We start from the raw sequence: 18,324 nt of genomic DNA, 5'->3' as shown, positions 1-18,324 counted from the left end.
TTCACCTCCAGAGCAGCCTCCAGGTTCCTGAAAGGCTTGTGCCCATGAGTGAGATGGAGTGTATCATCATCAGAGATGGGCAGTTTTGGAGACACTGAAACATTGACAGTCATGCACCTCGGACTTTACTCAAGAACAGTTTATTGAACATATGGCAGAAATTCAGAATCCTCAGTCAAGGCCAGGAGGAACCGGGTGTCTCCGTCCTTAGGAATATTTACAACAAGAGCCAGGACTTCTGGGCTGGGTGGTACCACCAGAGACAAAGCAAGCTTCCCTCACTGAACACAGCTCCTGGCAGCAGGAATTGAGAATCAGAAGCTACTGCAGGACACAGCCCCAGAGAGAGGCCCAAAGATAAACACATACCCACTGACAGAAAGGCAACTTAAGTCTGCTGCCCTCATCAAAATAATAGTGAATTTGACATTCCTTTCATTAAAGAGACAGTGGCATGTAAAAGCACATGGGCCCTGGAATCAACCAGGCTCAACTCCTGACCCTAGCACCCAGGAAGTGAAGGGGGCAAGTTCCACAGTCGCTCAGGGGATTGGTGGGGAGGGGTCTCTTCTGTCCCAAGGATGCTTATTGCATCTACTTTGCATAATTGGATGAGAATTAAAGGCAATAGATGTAGTTGGTGCTTAACATATAAGAGTTGCTACCACCTCCGTGTTACAAAGTAAGCCTTCGGACAACTGCTGACTCCACTGAAACATAGAGAAAACTATCCTGCCCTTCCTCGCCCTCTTCCTCTCTCTTTCCTCCCTCCTCTCCTCTCTCTCTAGGGATGTTCCTAGGGATGTTCCAGGGCCAAGAAGGTAATTATAGCTTGTGCCCATAAGCCTCCTAGCAGCTGAGGGTGGCAGGGAAAAACGAAGTCACAAAGTCCAGATGGGACCTGAAAACAGGAGAGGATGAGGCCAATCAGAACTTGACAGTGAGACAGGCCACAGTGCATGTGGGCGGCCACATGTACCACGGGTGGTCCTAGGACTCTGGGGAGAGGAAGGGGGTGGCAGACATCTCCAGGTGAGGTGGCAGCGGCAAGAGCATCTCTTTTCCCAGGAGCTGAGAGAACCCTTAAAGCTGACGGGCCTTACCGGGCAGCTTTCCTTGCCCGGTCGCTGACTGGGGCGCTCTTGTCTTGGGAGTCCTTGGGGTCTCCCACTCGTGCCCCTTTAGCCCTGGTCTGCCCGCTTCTGGTGCTGCTGGAGCTGCTGGTCGCTGTGCTGGCCATGGTGCTGACCCCAAGGTCAGTGCTGGCCGAGGAGCCAGGGTGGGAGCTGAAGCTGCTTGCACTGCTGCTGACGACGGCTGTGGCGGAAGGGCCCAGAACAGGGGAAGAAGGATGACAGCATCACTCAGCGAGCCACCCCCTTCATCCCACAGCGACCCTCTGCAGTCAAAAAACAGCACAAGGATGGGTCAAGACCCAGTTGCACTGCAAGCTCTGTGTGAGGTGAGGACAACCCAGGACAGAATGGTCCCTGCCCTCCTAGAGAGTCTAGGACTTTTTGTCTCACAGGTCCGTATTCTCAACCCCTTCTTGAGATGACAATGCCCAGAAGAGAGACACAGGAAGGAAATGAGGTTGGCATGACCTCAGTCACTGATTCCCTGGGACAGAAGGCAAATAGGCTTCCTTTGAAGCCAGAGAACCTTCCTGAGACAGTACTAAGAGCCTGCAGATGAGGGGAGATGATGATTGGACATGGTATCACATTATCTTGTGATCCTCAGCTTTCCCATCCAGTCAGAATCCCCAACTCGCCCCGTCTCTCGGGGATGCTCACAAATGCTCACAGAGGAGGGATTCTCCCCAGACATCCTGCAAGACAGAAAGTTAGAGAAGGCTAAAACCTCAGAGAAGTGTCTAGATTCGACTGAGCCTTTAGATGGGTTCCTGCCTTTATATGCCTATCATTTGAATTCATCCTTAAAACAACCTCATTGTATGGAGGTTACAATCCTCATTTACAGATGAGCAAATAATAAAATTTACAGACACCAGGACCACATAGCTGACATATGGCAAAGCGAGTGATGACAGCCAGGTCTGTCTGACCCCACTGGCTCTTCTCACGCCGCCACCCAGCCACCTGTGCTTCATGTTTCCCCTCTGACCTCCTCTAGCAGGAAGCTGAGCTCAAACAACAAACAGCCCCCTTCTGTGCTCATGTCACGAGCACTGCTGTCTTTCCTCTCTTACCTCCCAAATGGTCCCTTGGCCCAGCAGGGAGCCACCCACAGTTCCCCTCACCACCCCGCCCACTGTGGCATCTCCCTTGCCCTGCTCACCGGCACTCCTCGCCCTCCAGCAGCTTGCGGTAGGTGGCGATCTCCATGTCCAAGGCCAGCTTCAGGCTCATGAGCTCCTGGTATTCACGCAGCATCCGAGCCAACTCCTCCTTGGCCTGGTGCATGGCAGCTTCCAACTCATTCAGCTTGGCCCGGGCATCCTTCAGGGCACTGTCTCCCCGCTGCTCGACATCAGCGATGGCCGTCTCCAGATTGGTACACTGGAAAGCAAAGGACGATGGGAAGACCATCAGAACCCAGAACAATGTTTAGATCTTAACAGTTCGGTCCCAAACCCCCTCACTTTACAGACGAGGTCCAAGGTGGGAGCAAGTAATTGCTGCAGACCCAACACAGTATCTGAGTCGCCTCTATTTTCTTTTGTAGATGGATATTTAAAGGCCCGTGAAAAGCTGTCAGAGCAGTTGCATTTCAGGACCGCAAGAAGAGACTTGGATGTTTGCAAGTTGTCTAGTGCCTGAGGTTGAAACCAGTGGCTGTCGCTTTCAAGTCCACCTTGTCCTGGAGAATCACACTGAGACCCCAACCCGGAGCCTCCAAGAATCCGACAGGGTGCCAAGGCACCTCTTTGATCAGACTCCTGCCTGCAGGATGTCTCCCAGCAGAGACCCTTCCTACCCGTTAGCAGCCAACAGTGTACATCTCTGGACTATTCTAGCACTCTGCAGGGAGGGTCTATCTAAATGCTCCCCAAGTTTGGCCTGAATGGATTAGGGGAACCTTCCCATACAACAAGAGGTTAAGGGCCTGAGGTTATATCCATGACCTTAGACAGAGCATTTGGGCCCTGAAAAACATCCAGTGACGCTGTGATGACAAATACCGCCAGGCGGAGAAACGGTCCTCATAGAGTTCGTGAATCAGCCACGTGTCGAGTTGGGAAGCAGGCCCCGTGTTCCCCACATCACCTGGCGTGGAAGGCTGTGGGGTGCGGGAAGGAGAGCCCGCTCAGCTCTGCCAGGTTTGGCAATTCTATCACTGGGCAGAGTTGACCTGCCAGGGTCAACTGGGGGAGGATTCCCTGCCCCCTTAAATCATCTCCCCAAAGATATGGTGTTTTTCTGCTTTCAGACAAGACAGGGTTCCCCAGCTGGAAAGGCAATGGGTACAGGGCAGACAACCCAGAACATCTTCATCTGCTATCATCCTCACTGGTCACCCAGTGAGAGCAATGAGAGGAGGACCTTAACTTGGCCACTGAGGGTCCCAAGGAGAGTACCCCCAAACCCTACATGTGCTGAGTGTCCAGTGGGAAGAAGAGGTGTGGGACCTGCCCTTAGAGGGGCGTACCTGAAGGGCACATGGGATGGATTTATTGCACACAGGAAAGACCTGAGAAAGATGGAAAAAAGAAAGAGGAAACCTGAATTCTAATCCTAATAACCAGCTGGACACCCTGGGAGAGTCCCTTCCTCTCTCCAGCCCAGTTTCCTTATCTGAACTGTGAGAGCTGGGTGAAATAAGTGCAAGGCCCCTCCAGTTCTGAGCAGGGTGCCAGCTCAGAGTGTACGGGTCCCAAGGTATGCCAAGGAAGAGGGACCATTGATGGTCCAGAGAGTCCCAAGTCAGGCAGGGGACATCCGCTTTTCACTCAAGGATGGGCTCCAGTCTCTCCATCACAGAGGGTGAAGCCCAGCCTCTGTGCTCTCTGTGGGCTTGCTGCCCACCTGCTTCTTCACATTTGCAATCTCACAGCGGATCCTCTGGATGAGCCGGTTCAGTTCCGACATCTCGTTCTTGGTGTGTTTGAGGTCGTCCCCGTGCCGGCCGGCCGCCAGCTGCAGCTCCTGGATCTGGTTTCCAGAGACAGGAAGTTGGTGATGAGACAGGACTACCCCCCATATCCCCCACCACCCAAGGCAGAGAAAGTGTCCTGAGCAAACCCTTCCACACTGGAGTGAGCCAGGGAAGATAGCTCTGCAGCAGGAGGTGATGGAGCCAGGACCTGGGTTATCCTTCCAGCTGTTTGGAGCTGATTCTGACCAAAAAGTCCACCTGTTTCTCTAAGCAGAAATCTATTTGCTGGGCCTCTTCTCCTTTCTCATCTCCCTGACTAATCTTTTCTGGGGGTGGATAAAGGGAAAATGAAGTTTGCATGTATTAAGCACTTCCAAAGTAAATAAGCCTTCCCTGGTGGCTCAGTTGGTAAAGAATCCACCTGCAACTCAGGAGATCGGCTTTGATCCCTGGGCGAGGAAGATCCCCTGGAGAAGGAAATGACTACCGAATCTCGTATTCTTGCCTGGAAAATTCCATAGACAGAGGAGTCTGGAGGGCTACAGTCCATGGGGTATCAAAAGAGTCAGACATGACTGAGTGACTAACACTTTCACTTTCCAAAATAGAAGAGTTCTGAACCTCTCCATTGATTTAGCACCTCTTTATAGAGGAATATTTTAAAGGCCAGGTTCTGTTCTAGGTACTGGGGATTCAGAGGTGAGCAGTACAGGTGAGGTCCCTGGTCCCTTGAAACTTAAATTCTCCTACAATCCTTTCTTAATGATGGGTGAAGGGCCAGGGCTAAGGACTACATGCATGTACCCTGGAGGTGGTGGGATTGTTGGCTGAGGACTTGTAGCTCAGATCCTCCCCTCACCCTTGGCCAGTCCTTCGGAAAAGAGAGGATGACACAGCCCTGGACAGGGAACAAGGAACCTGTCGTCCTTGCTGCTGGTGGGATTTAATGGCCAAGAAACCTGGGAGGTATGAAGCCCCATAGGGCACCCAGGTAAAGGGTCTTCTCAGTGAGAGCCTAGAAAGGTTTTGCTTCAAAGCATAACTGCCATCTCCCAGAATGCTCCTAGAATCCCACCTCTTCTTGGAAGTCCTTCCACACTGATCAGAGGGAAGTTCATGGTGTCCTCTTCTTCACTCCCTATCCCACTACAGGTCACCCATAGCTACTCTCCTCCATATTTGTTACTCTCCTTCTTTCCCATGGTGACATGACCTAATCCCTCTTTTATAGCAAGAGCACCTCGCTTTGTTCCCCCATCAGAGGATGGCCTGTCCCTCTCTTTTGGAAATGCCTACCCAGTTTCATGGCTTATCTTTGATAACAATTTTTGCCAAGAATTCTTTTTGAGTAGAATGTCACTATGGCATTGACTATAACACTTCTTTCATTTAACACATCTCCTAAGAGATGTCTCATATCCACTGGTGGAGGTGTCCCTTCCCAGGAAAGGAAGGCTGGTGGAGGAGGGAGACCCAGTCGGACCTCACCTCGCTCTGGTACAGCGCCTCAGCCTCAGCCTTGCTCTTCAGGGCGATGTCCTCGTACTGGGCTCGAACCTCGGCAATGATGCCGTCCAAGTCCGGGTCACGGTTGTTGTCCATGGACAGGATGACAGAGGTCTCGCTGGTGTGAGTCTGGATCTGGGCCGCCTCCTGAGTTAACAGGTGAGGACAAAGTCAGGGTCCTTCCCCCACCTCCCTCCTCTGCCCATCAGACTTCTGGGCCTGTGGCGCCTGGCAGAATGGGCCAAAGTGGAGAGAAGAAATGCCTGCTGGAGCTGAGCAAAAGACTCACACAGCAGGGTACACCCCATGTGGGTAGCAGGCCATGGGAGGCATTTCTTGCAATTCACAGTATCAGGAATCTGTGCTTCAGTAGGACCTCACGGGGTGATTTTTACCTGCCTGCTGCCAAGGTCATTATCACAGCCCCAATGGGATTTTTTCCTGTGAATATGGTTTCTAGGGACCAGGATCCTACACTTCCATGGCCTCCCAGGGCAGGGTTTTGCACCTTCCCATCAAAACACCCTTAATTCTGTTTATCCTAAATTCTTCTTATTCGCATCTCCCTGGAAGAGTCAGGGAATCTCTCTGCTGGAAAGAGGTGGGGTAGGGGAGGGAGAGGGGTGTCCTCACCACATCATACAGACACTTAAGGAACTTGATATCTTTGTCCAGAGAGTCCACTTTGGCCTGGAGCTCCACTTTGACCATGTAGGCTGCATCTGCATCCTGCCGAGAGGCACCCAGAGCCGTTGGTCAATATCACCCACATCCCACCAGGTGCCTTGTCCTTGCCCTCAAAGTCAATTAACTTCCTATCTTTTGCCCACCAAAGGAAGCAGGTTGGTGAATAAAAACCCTCAATATTGCCTTTCTCTCCTATGCATCTTTGGGGATAAATAAAAAAGTGGGGGCTGCTCTTTTTCTGTTGCCCCTGGAGAAAATGAAGCCCAGAGAAGTAGAGTGAGTTTCCTCAAGTCAGACAGGAAGGCTGAGCTGAGCCAGGGGGTTCCAGTTCCCAGACCATGATTCTCTCCTATCTGTCTCCGCCCATACCCTAGACTTGTGTCCGCTCTACCTTGCTAGAGGCCAGAATATGACTCCATCCCCACTCAGGTACCAGCCCCTCTCCAGAAAGCCAGGGCTGGAGTCCCAAGCAGGGTTGGTTAGGATGGGGATTCAAGAGAATCGGAGTCCACAGGCTCTTCTCTCTCTTACCTTCTTGAGCACCACAAAATCGTTCTCAGCTGCTGTGCGCTGATTAATCTCCACCTCATACCTGTGGGCAAAGAGAGAAGATAGCAGAGGTCTCAGTCCCCTTGGCCAGGTGACCCCCTCATCACACTGACCAGGCAAGTGCTGGGGATACAAAGTCTCCACAGGATCTGCTGGAGCACTGCAGGGGCTGGGGCTGGCAGTCCTGTGTCCCTGAATTGCCTCATTAACCTTCCATTCTCTGGACCCTAGGAAAACATTCAGGTGCCCGAAACCAGTCACTGAACCCATTGGGGGGTCAATGAGCAAAGAAACTCCTTCCCATCAACCAGGTAGGAAGTTCTCATCAAATAGGGGTGGTCCTTCCTTCACAGTCAGAGGAGGGGTGTGAGCCCTTGACCCTGGTGCTTGCTCCCTCCCCTCCTAAAAAGTGGCACAGAGATTGGATGATCCGAGGAGCCTCTGCAGACATGACCCACGACCTTGGCTGGTCCCACTCACCTCTTCTTGTAGTCCTCCACCAGGTCCCGCATGCCCTTCAGCTCCGAGTCCAGCCTCACCCGGTCCCCGGACAGCATCTCCAACTGCTTCCGCAGGTTGCCGATGTAGCCCTCGAGGATGGGCTCCAGGTTTTTCCTACAGTTGTTCAGGTCCAATTGCTGCAGCAGTTCCCACTTGGTCCCCAGGACCTGGTTCTGCTGCTCTAGGAACCTCACCTGGAATCAGATGGGTGCTACCAAGTCCCGTGGAAAAACACCATTGACCCTACCAGGTTATACAGATATTTTTAAAGACATTTAGCTCCAGTCCTGACTCCCCACTCATGGAATTCCATGCAAACAAGACCCTTTACAAGGGTTCAATCTGTAGCCTTTCAGGCAAAACTAGTCACTGAAAACTCATTGAAGAAGGAGATTCCACAGCCGGCTTCTGTTGCCTGACCAGCCCCAGGAGATGCTCTTCTTCTGTCTCAGCTAAGTGTTTCTTCTGTACCATGAGCCCTTCCCTCTGCATAGTGCTGATTCTATCAGCCCTCCATCTGCCTTAAAGGACTGGAGGTGCATTCAGCTGACCTCCAGATTCCCATCAATTCTTCCTCAAGGTAGGGCTACCCTTTACCAAAATTTCCACCCTTCTCTGTAAAAGAAAGCAACACATTCATTCATTCCTTCCTGCTACCTAGCTCACAGATCATGCTATGATCACGGAGCCCTTCATGAGGTCCAGCAGCAGCCTTTCCATCCACAATGCCCTGTGCACCACCAGGCAGAAAGGGATCACTCACATCTCACTGGACTGTCTCATCCACCTGGGAGACCCACCTTGTCAATAAAGGAGGCAAACTTGTTGTTCAGTGCCATGATCTGCTCCCGCTCCTGGGTGCACACCTTCTGGATCTCCGGGTCCAGCTCCACATTGAGGGGAGCCAGGAGACTCTTGTTGACGGTGACCTGGTGGATGCCCCCAGGTGGGCACATGGATGGGCACACAGGCCCCAGGACCATACTGCCAAACATACTGCTGGCAAAGCCGCTGGCCCGGCCCCCTCCATACCCAGAGCCAAGCCTGAAGTTGTAACCTCCAGTCCGAACACTGCTGCCAGCCACCTTGAGGGGAATACAGAGATCTCCTCTACAGAGACTGTAAAGGCTTCGGCTTCCAAATGCAGCACCAGCTCCTTTGCTGGGTGCACGGTAAGAAGCTGCACTGCCCCCACCCTTCCTCAGCACCACCGCCGAGTGCCCACTGAAGCCCCCCTTGTCACCACCAGACTTGATATTCAGTTGCTGGCTCATGGTGGCAGAGATGGAGGTGGCAGAGCTGGAATAAAGCAGTCACCAATGGAGAGAGAACTTTTGATGGGGCACCCAGAGCACTGCTCCTTTTTATCCTGTCCATCCCTGAACACCGGAAAAGGGTGTTGCTCCTGTCTCCTTTCTTCCTGCCGAATGCCCTGAGGCCATGGGCAGTTTGTGGAACAGACATCTCCAAGCCCTTTGCAGCGACAAAGTGCTTCTGATAGTGAGCAGAATACGCTGCCCTTGCAGACTGGAGTGGTCTAATCAGGCGTTTATCTGTGCTCCTAATTAGGGACCTGGAGAGTTATCCCCTTCATAGATCTCCTAGCTTAATTTTTTCCAGGGCTGCCTCTTTCTTGCTTATCTGTCAGTAAGGAGCAGGGGAAATGCCTGGCTTTGTCCAGAGAAAGCTCATCAGAAAACCCCAGGTTTCCACCCTAGAGAACCTACCTCTCTCTTTGCTGGTCCTGTTGAGGAGCTGGGGTGTTTGCACCAGAGAAGACGAAATTCAGAAAGGATGTGATGCATGTCTTCAAAGATCTAAGTCCAAGAAAGAAGTTCCAGGGCTCATTCTCTGGGTCACTGTAAGGACCACAGCTGTCTAGTAATGGAACGGACCCCAGGAAGGTAGTGGAAATGACCATGTCGAGTCTGCATGCCACCCAGTAGGGGACTGTCTGGACATTTCTGTACTGGGCAAGGACTGGGTGGTGATTACCTCGAAGTTGCTTTCTCAACAGACAGAATCTTTTCAGGCAGCTGGTAGTTTCTGCAGTTGAATTTTTTCTCCTGGACAAGGTTATCTGCTGCATCCTAGGAGATGAGCCATGAAGCAGGCTTGGAGGTGGGCCATTGACTCCCCTGGGGAGAATGTCACCCCTAGCACTCCCTGGGAACATGTTCCAAGTCCAGTGACCAAGGCGCTGGAGCCCATGGGTCTCGCTCCTGGAGTCAAGGTAACTGTTCTGCTCCTTTCTTGATCACTTTAGGAAGCCATTCAATTTTGGGTCAGGTGAGACCAGCTTTTTGTAGCTCAGGGAGCCCTGGTGCAGATAAATGTTTAAAAATTACTGTAAAAGCAGGCATCTCCTATCTCTGACTCTGACCACTTTTTCAGTAATGAAATTCGGGAGCCTTGACTCATTTGAAGCCAGTGATAGTAGACAGCTGCTCCACAGCTGGGAAGGGGGAGTGCATGAGCGGGACAGCCGGATGTGCATAGCCCTGAACGGCTTCCTCTGAGGGTTTCCTCTCACGAAGTTCTCTGCACAGCCCCAGAGGCAGCGGTGGAAGTTTCTCCAAGGTCCCTGTCTCCCATCCTTCTTGGCAGGGCCTAGCCCTAGGGCATGTGTGCTAAGTCATAATTGAAGTGGTTTCTTGTGGTTTTCCAAACCAGATTGTAAGTGCTATTGAATGAATGTCAACAAATAGTGTAAACCCCTTGACCAGAGGTGGCTATCATCTGGTCCCAGCCCCTGAGAAGCCTGCAAACCAGTGAGAGGAATCTATGCTTTAACCTTGGGTTAAAGCTCTGGAATAAGAAAAGTTGGGAACAAAGGATCGGAGGTGTGCTGGGGAGTTAAGGACCTCTGGAAGGCTGGGCTTCAATTACTTGTGGCAGGGTGGTGGACTAGGAGCTCCCAGGCAGCGGGGGGTTGAGATATTAATCACAATAATGGTAGCGATGGTGGCAGCAGCAGTATCTGTTGTGGTAACAGAAAGAATCACTGTTGATTGGTCACATCACATGTGCCAGACATTGTGTGAACACTACAAGAATTCTTAATTTAATCCTCATGTTACTGAATTCGCCCTACAGTTGAAGACTGAGGATTATGGACCCTAAGAAACTTGCCCAAATTCACTCAGCTAGCAAGTCAGAGCTGGATCTGGAATTCCAGTGTGTCTGGTTTCAAAGTCCACATTCCTAACCATCACCATCCTGTTATGTGATGAGATGAGAGTTAGAGCCACAGATGCAAGACTTTCTGATGCACGAGGCATGTGTAGCAGCTACGGCTCTGAGTTCCTCCTACTCATGTTTCTATATGTTGTTGAGATGAGCAGATGACATGAGAGGAAGGGGAGGTTGTCCCTGAAATGGGTGCTTATGTAAGGTGCTTGCTCTAGATCAGACATCAGTCTGAGGTTGAGAGAGAAAGTCAGCCAAAATAGGGGTGGGCGGAGGGAGGAAAAGACTCACTTTCATGGGGGCTATTTTATTCTACAATGTCCAGTAGCTGGGCCTTCACTGAGAGGCTCCAACTGGGAAATTAGCATGACTCTGGGGATCTGACTCTTCCTGGGCCAAGTGCGCACCTCCACTGCCTGGTGGAGTGTGAGCCCTAATCTGTCAGGGGAGCTGGACCTCAACAAAAGATAATTTACAGGAAAGGCACGAGACTAGGTCTTCAAAGCTGGAGAAGATTTAGAATAGATCAAAAGCAGAGTTTCAGGTGCTCAGGAAAATGCTACAGAATGAACTGGGCCCATCCATGCTCAGAAGTGACAGGCTGGGGAGAGCCAGGGGTAGCGCTAGGGGTCCCTGCACTCTCTGTATTCATTCCACAAGCAATCAATGAGTGCTGGCATGGGCCTGGCCCATGCTGGGGGCTGAGCACTAAGAGTCTAGTGATGGTGATGATGGTGATGCCCGTGGCAGTGGTGGTTGCAACACGGAAGAGGAGGAGGCAGAGGGGAATTTCCTGACGACAGTGGGGCGATCGTGGCCAAGCACAGGGGCTCCTCCCAGGAAATTTAATTGCAGAGAATTGCCTTTGCTACACAGTAGGATCTCTGACAGTTCCAATCTTCACCATGCGGGCTATCCTCTAATTACTCATCATAGTCCACACCCCAATCTTTGAGTTCATGGGACTAATGAGTGTCCCAAGGCTTGAAGAGATTGGTTCATTCAATAAGTAGAAAATTGAGCGCTACTCAGTGAATTGCTCTAAGCTAAGCTAGACATCGAAAGAGAAACAGGTAAGACCTTCTCCTTCCTTCTAAGAAACTGAAATTGAACAGGAGGAGACAGAATATAAGCACATGAAAGTTGTTTTGCTGTTGTTATTGCTATAGTTTAATTCCTTGTGTTTAAATGAGTAATTCAGATAAGCTGTTACTGAAATTCTGCTTTTAAAAATAAATCAAAATAAAATATATTGGTCTTCCTGAGTTGGGGGTTGGGAATGGGAAGGTGAATAGATGCACAAGCATCCAAGAGGCAGTGAGTAGCCCAGGTGGACTGCAGGGGAAAGTTTGACTTGGGAAGCAGAAGTTGCTAGGAGAAAAATGACAAAACAGGCCAAGGTATTTCCTTTCTCCTTGAGGATAGTGTGGAATCATGTGAGGGTCCTCAAGGGAAGAAACCTCACAGAGTGTGTGCTTTAGATTAAAGAACAGGCTCTGGGTTGCACGAGGGGAACTCTGCGGGGGAGACAGGTACCCCAGGGAGACTGGAAGGAGCTGAGCCCATGTGCCCCGTAATCTCCCGCCGTCTTGGTTGAAGCTGCTCCTGGAGGGGAGAGGTCTGCAGAGCATTCCACAGTGGAGGAGAGTAGAAAGCAGTGCCACAAATAATCCCAAATGGACATAACTGAGGTCATGTCAAATTGGTTTGAGAATGGAGGTCAAAGGCCTTTTTTCTCTAATCCATTGTCCATTTGACTATTCCTATACATAGTCAAGGAAGCCAGCATTCGTAGAAGGTAATTAATTGGGAGAAGAAGAAGCTTGACGGATTCTTGAAGGAAGCTTGATGGGTAATAAGACTTGGGGGCAAACCACAGCACCTCGGAATGGAAAGGACAGGAAGCTGAGTTCTCTGCTTTCCTTTCGAAAATGAGCTCAGGGCAGAAACCAAATACTCTCAGCTTGTCTGAACCAGTTTGAAAGGAGGCTGTTTTTCCGTCCTCATCCAAAGTTAACTAGAACAAGCAAGAGAGTTCACCTGCTTTTCTCCTTCTCTCCCCATACCCCCTCCCAACACCCTTCACCTTCCTGACATGAAATTCCCTGGGTCTTAGTGTATCAAGTCCAACAGCAGATGGGACTGAAGCTTGGGTCAAGCTCACTGCTGCAGTCTGGGGATCTGGGCACCTGGCTGGGGTACAGTGGGTGCAAGAGGATGTCCAGAGACTGAAGCCAAAAGTCCCGTGTTTGTAAGATGGGAAAGGGGAAACTCTGGGCACAAAAGATGAGGGCCAGCACCCCAGGCCAGACGACTGAAGCAGCTAAAGACCATTTTGTAGGGTGACCAGCTCTTCCAGTTTGCCCAGGACTGAGGGGTTTTCTAAGTGGGACATGGGACTTTCTATGTTACAACTTGGACTGTTCTGGAAAATCTGGACAGTTGATTGCCTGACCATCACCCACCACACCACAGAGTAAAGAGTATCAAATTCTCCAGTAGTTTAGGGGGGTCCCTGAAGTTGGAATATCTCTCCAAGTCTGAAACTTACATAGTCAAGCAATTCACTGGCCTCTCGCCATCCCCACTGTTCCCTTGCCTCCTGCCCCCAACACACACCTGTTAACATGAATTTCCCAGATTATTAAGAAAACAGATAGCTGGATGGCACCAATATAAATTCAATTCCACTGTCATGTATTCAAGTCCTGTTATAAGGCACTGTATTGAGTGAAAACCCAGACAGGCAGTCAAAGGGGTCAAAATTTCTGCTGCTTGGTGCCACATTAGCATAAAGGACGTTGTGCAGTAAGCTTCTGTTTATTAAAACTTAGCAGAGGCTGTTCAGTGACCTGAAATCTGGCAGCAGCTTCCTTATCACAGGTGGTCTCATAGAACTTTCTACCCATCTCTCCACACACCCCATCTCTGAGTCTGAGATTTTCCCCATGTCTTCTTCTCAGCACCAGCGTCTCCTTCCTTTTCTCTGAGGTCCAGCTCAGGAGACAAATGTCGGAGCAGTTTAGCCAAGCGGCTGCAGTGCCTTTAAGATGCTTTTGTGCCAGTTCAAAAAAGGCTCCCCTTCCTCTGGGCAGATGCAGCCCTTTGCCAGGGTGCACAGCTGGATTTCAGGCCCCCCACTTGCCCCCTCACCAGACCCCATTGTTGGACATAACCCTCGCAGCCCTCAGGACATTCATGGGTACATGCCCGAATCTTGGGGATAGGCTTGTGTTATAGAGGTGAGTTGGAGCCTTTGGCCGGCATTCTTCCTGCTCCTAGGGGAAGGGTCATCAAGGTCTCCTGGCCTCCCCCCACCACCCTCAAGCTGGAACCTACTTCTCCAGGCCTCCACTCTGACTTCAAGTTCCCTGGATCTTTCCTCTTTGAGCTCTCAAAAGAAAGTGATGGTCCCCCACCTCCCACCTCTGCCCACTCTGGCCGCTGTCCGCTGGGATCCCTGCCCAGCTCTGCTTCCCTCTGACTTAGGGAACTGCAGACTTGTTTTCACTGTTCCCAGCCTGAGGTCCTTTGCATTCAGCACTTCCTGGATATGCCTCACTAAGCTCCCCAGTCTTGATTCTCTTTCTCCTTCTGCTCTGGCTCCTAAGGCTTTTATGGCTGGAGAGACTTCTGGTCCTGAGGTGGACCTCAAGCATGCTTCAGTTCTCTTTCTCTCCTCTTTTTAGAAAGAAAAGCTCTTTGGACTCTTTACAGCTCCGCCCCAGCCCCTGCCCAGTCATCACCAGAGCTTTCCTCAGCGCGAAAGCCCTGAGGTATGTAGAGACAAGCGCCGTCTTGCTCTGGGAAGGACAGGCTGCCTTTCATTTGCTCTTTTCAAAATACCACCGGCCCCCATACCTCTATTATTTCATCCATCTCCTTACCTCAGACCTCCCCCCCACCCGCCCCGCCCTGCCCCACAACTCCCAGCCACTTCTGGAAGAAATTTGTAAGGTACTTTTCTAACCCCCAATCCCCTTTATGGTGTGACTTGTTTTTTTTTTTTTTTTTAAAAGAGAACAGGCAGGCTGGGGGCCAGGCCTTAATCTCTTTATCATGGCTGTGAAGTCTGATGCTTGATCTGCCTCTTCCTTTGCCCATTTCCAAAGCAAACAAGCGGGCTGTGAGGCAGGCTGTAATTAAGCTAGTCGTCCTAATGACAAGCCCTCTATTTCCCATCCGAGGCTCCCACAACCTGGTCCACACAGGACAGAGCAGCCCACTCTTCCCCCCATCCAGTAGGGGGAAGCTGGAGTGGTGGGCTGGGGGTACCTGCCTCAGGTGTGGGGGGATATCCATATACATATCCCTGTATCCCCCCTGAGCCTGGGGGCAGGAGTTAGGAGAGGGGTGGGAGAAGGGGAGGAACACCCAGCAGGGCAGGAGCACCAAAGGGCCTGGATGACCACAGGCAAAGCGGGAACCAAAAGGGGAAAAAATCGGAAAGTAGGATGTCCAGAAGGAAGTATAAGAAATAAGAAGTGAGTGTTTTCAGAAAAGGAAGCTTGTCTAGCTCCCTGGGTGGTGGGGAGAGAGGAAATGGTCCTGAGGGGAGGAGCCAAAGCCTAAACAGGGAGGAAGATGAGGGGGTGGGGGAGGATGGAGGCAGGGGCATGGCCTGAGCCCCCCATGGATCCATGACAGACTCCTCATTCTTGATTCTCTCTCTCCGCCTACTCTGACTCCTAAAGCATTTATGGCTGGAGAGACCCCCTAGCCTCGCAGTGAAGATCAGCCTGGGTGGAAGGGATGAGTTACCTGCTGGCTACAGGGAACCCCCTCACTGCTGGGAGGAGGGCCCTAAGCTCCACCCGCCAGGACACAAGCCTGCCGGGGACTTAGAGGCTCAGGCAGGCTGGGCTGAGGCTGCAGTCAGCCTGTGAGCTCCTCCATCCAGAGCTGAGACCACAGCTGAGTCCCATCAGAGAGTTGTGTCCACTTGCCCTTGTGGAGAAGGAGGCCTCGACACCAAGCCCCCTCTCCCCAGGGTCATGCCCCGCCCCCCAACATTGAAGCAAGTGGGATATTACGTCTGGACGTAATGGTGGGACCAGGACATGAGCGGTTGGCAGCATGGGTCAGGGAACATGGAAGGCTGGGCACACTGGCTCCCTCTTAAGGGGAAGGGAACACCTGCACATCATAATAGAGAGCTAAGGAGAGGGCTGAGAGGGACCAGCAGCCATGGGAGAGAACCTTCTGGAAACGAATGTGGGCTGGGAGAGCAAAGGAGAGTGAGGGAAGAGCTGTCAGCCTGGGATTGGAATCAAGCTGGAAGCTACTCTGACAGTCATGCCTGGGGTGTAGACATGGAGGGATCATTGGCTGAGGGCTTGCTGAGTACATTTTAATTCATTTCATCTTCATACCAATCCAACTAAGTAAATACTCTTTATTTTTTCACTTTACACATGAGGAGGGGCCTTCCTGATGGCTCAGTGGTAAAGAATCTGCCTTGCAATGCAGGAGATGCAGGAAACACAGCTTTGATCCCTGGGTCAGGACAATCGTCTAGAGGAGGAAATGGCGACCCTCTCCAGTATTCTTGCCTGAAAAATCCCATGGATGGAGAAGCCTGGTGGGCTACAAGTCCATGGGGTCACAAAAAGATAGACATGACTAAGCGACTGAGCACTTTGCACATGAGGAAACAGGAGCAGGGAGACTAAGCTGCCCAAGTCGTAATGATGAGTGACAAAAGAAACAAACTCGCGACTGGCCAACTGCCAGTGTGTTTCCTCACAGACTGCGTGATCCCTCTCCAGCCTGGAGCCACCAAGCTGTGATTCTTTTGGGTCCGGTGAGTTGGGAGTAGCTTTAATCTAGAACTTGGAGCTGCACCTGGAGTCTTAGCCAGAAGGATCTGGAATCCCTGAGACAGAGGATGGATGGGTTGGAAGTAAGACAGAGGGATTCCAGTGATGAACCTCTGAGAGGACCGAATCTACAAGGTGGTGTGATGTGGATGTGCACCAAGTGAGGAGGGAGAGGCCGGGTGGTAGAAACTGGTCTGCAGGAGAGGAGACCCTCCGCATCTCTGCTGGCCTGTGCAGCACTTGCTAAACGTGAGTGTAAGGGCTGAGGGATGGTGTCTCAAGCAGGGGGCTTGTCCTACGAACAGGAGTGGTATCAGCCCTGGAAGGGAAACAGGAGGCAGCTGGCAAAGGGCAGCTCAACTTCAGAGCAGCTGCCAACGGTGACTTAAAAAGTCTGTAGGACACTCCCGGTCTCCGATAAGTCATGTCCCCTTCACCTCCTCCAGGAAGCCTTCCCAGACTGTGTTCAGCTCTGATCCCTTCCTTCCTCTGTAGCCCTTGGCTGTGCCTCACCATGCCTCCAAGCCCAGATCATCCTCCAGGCTCCTTTGCACTAGAGAGTGAGGGGTCTCAGAGGGTTCCCCTTGCAGCCGAGACGGGAGCCTGCACACAGCACAGATGAGGCGAGGGCACAGTACTGCTGAGGGATGGGAGCTTTCCCTCCCAGGACTCCTGGATCAGCCCATCGAGGAAGAGCTGTCGGAAGGTCCCGAATTCTCTGACTAGATGTAAAGAGGTTCAGGCTGTGGCAATGCCAGCACTACCACAGCCCCTACCCACCCCCTCAGTCGTGTGAAAGGAGGGATGGGAAAGAAGGAGGGGAGACAGAAGCCAGGACCTGGGCAACACGGAGGCAGGGGCCTGCCTGAGCATGCCAGGAAGAGAAACAGCATCTCCTCCAGCTGGCACCTCCACGGTGGGCACAGAGCCTGACCAAGGTTGTCTCACACCCTCTTGGTTTTAAGAGTCTTCCCCGCAGAGCCACAGGGTTGGAAGGTGCAGTACCTGGGGCTGATGGCAGAGGGCAGTGTAGGCACAAAATACCAGCCCCAAGGAGTTACTCTTCCTGCTTGGAAATGAGCAGTTGGTGAGTGAATGGGACCATGTGTCAATGAATAGACCCAGTGTTTGCCCTGGCCCTGCACTTAGCCCACCTGAGTCAGATCTCTGGGCACAGTGCTGCTCTGGATTGACTGCTCATGGACCAGGGCACAGCTGGTAAACACAAAGGCCCTGTAAACACACATTAACAGTGATTATTATAATAACAGCTAACATCTGTTGGCTGCAAACTGTATTCCAGATGTTGTATTACTCACATTATCCCTTTTCATATGCTCAACTCTCCTCCACAGTGAGGACTTTGGCAGGTATGGAGGCATTGTGCATGGAAAACATGGACTGGACTCTGAGAGCCGGACCGCCAACTCTGCCATTTACTGTGTGACGTTGGGTGGATTATTCTACCCCTTTGAGCCTCAGCATATCATGAGTGAGATCCATATTATAACAACCATACCTGTTGGGCTGTTGGGAGAATTCACTGTTGCCGTTGTGCTGAGAGTGGTACCTGGCATGTAGAAAGCTCTCATCAAAGGCCAGCTTGTATCAGCCCCATTTTACAAGGGCAGGATCTTGTACCCAGTCACATCCAGCCATTAGAAGAGCCAGGACTTGAAGCCAAAACATATGACGCTCAGCCAGGACGTCAGACATAAGCTAGCATGTGCCTGACACAGTCCTGGCTTACGCCTGCTGTCTGCAGATCCAGTTTAGATTATGTCCAGAATAGAAGTATCTCAATTTGGTTGATAAATTCTATAAATAGCATACACATGGACAAATGTAAGACACAAATCTCTTAACACAATTGTGTTTCATCACTTGCATGCCAAATCATCAGGACACACGTGTGTTACATGAGCTCTTTCTCCCCAGTGAAGGTGGGTGAGAGGGAGCCATGCATACCTATGACAAACATTACAGAGTGCTGACCATAAGCCAGACTGAGGGC

General features: G+C 51.4%; 1 protein-coding gene across 1 annotated transcript; it reads right to left on the bottom strand.

Moving 5' to 3' along the window:
• Positions 1 to 1,099: 1,099 nt before the first annotated feature.
• Positions 1,100 to 8,576, bottom strand: LOC133041676 (keratin, type II cytoskeletal 74). Its single transcript, XM_061122628.1, has 9 exons — positions 8,103 to 8,576; positions 7,282 to 7,496; positions 6,784 to 6,844; positions 6,199 to 6,294; positions 5,548 to 5,712; positions 3,990 to 4,115; positions 2,302 to 2,522; positions 1,797 to 1,831; positions 1,100 to 1,317 (listed from the first exon to the last, which is right to left on the bottom strand). Exons 1-9 carry the CDS (start codon positions 8,574 to 8,576, stop codon positions 1,100 to 1,102), a joined length of 1,611 nt encoding a protein of 536 aa, XP_060978611.1.
• Between the last annotated feature and the right edge of the window lie 9,748 nt (positions 8,577 to 18,324).

Source organism: Dama dama, chromosome 3 (genome assembly GCF_033118175.1).
Source record: "Dama dama isolate Ldn47 chromosome 3, ASM3311817v1, whole genome shotgun sequence".
In the NCBI taxonomy this organism is placed as follows: domain Eukaryota; kingdom Metazoa; phylum Chordata; class Mammalia; order Artiodactyla; family Cervidae; genus Dama; species Dama dama.
Note: the sequence above shows the minus strand (reverse complement) of the source record. Positions and strands in the feature narration are given on the sequence as shown.

Bases quoted from the DNA above. Each gene is read 5' to 3' on its own strand.
- LOC133041676 (XM_061122628.1), bottom strand. From the start codon at position 8,576: ATGAGCCAGCAACTGAATATCAAGTCTGGTGGTGACAAGGGGGGCTTC. The intron at 7,497-8,102 runs GTGGGTCTCCCA...ATCTGATTCCAG, and splicing joins TTGCCTCCTTTATTGACAAG to GTGAGGTTCCTAGAGCAGCA. The intron at 4,116-5,547 runs GTGAGGTCCGAC...TCTGGAAACCAG, and splicing joins AGGCGCTGTACCAGAGCGAG to ATCCAGGAGCTGCAGCTGGC.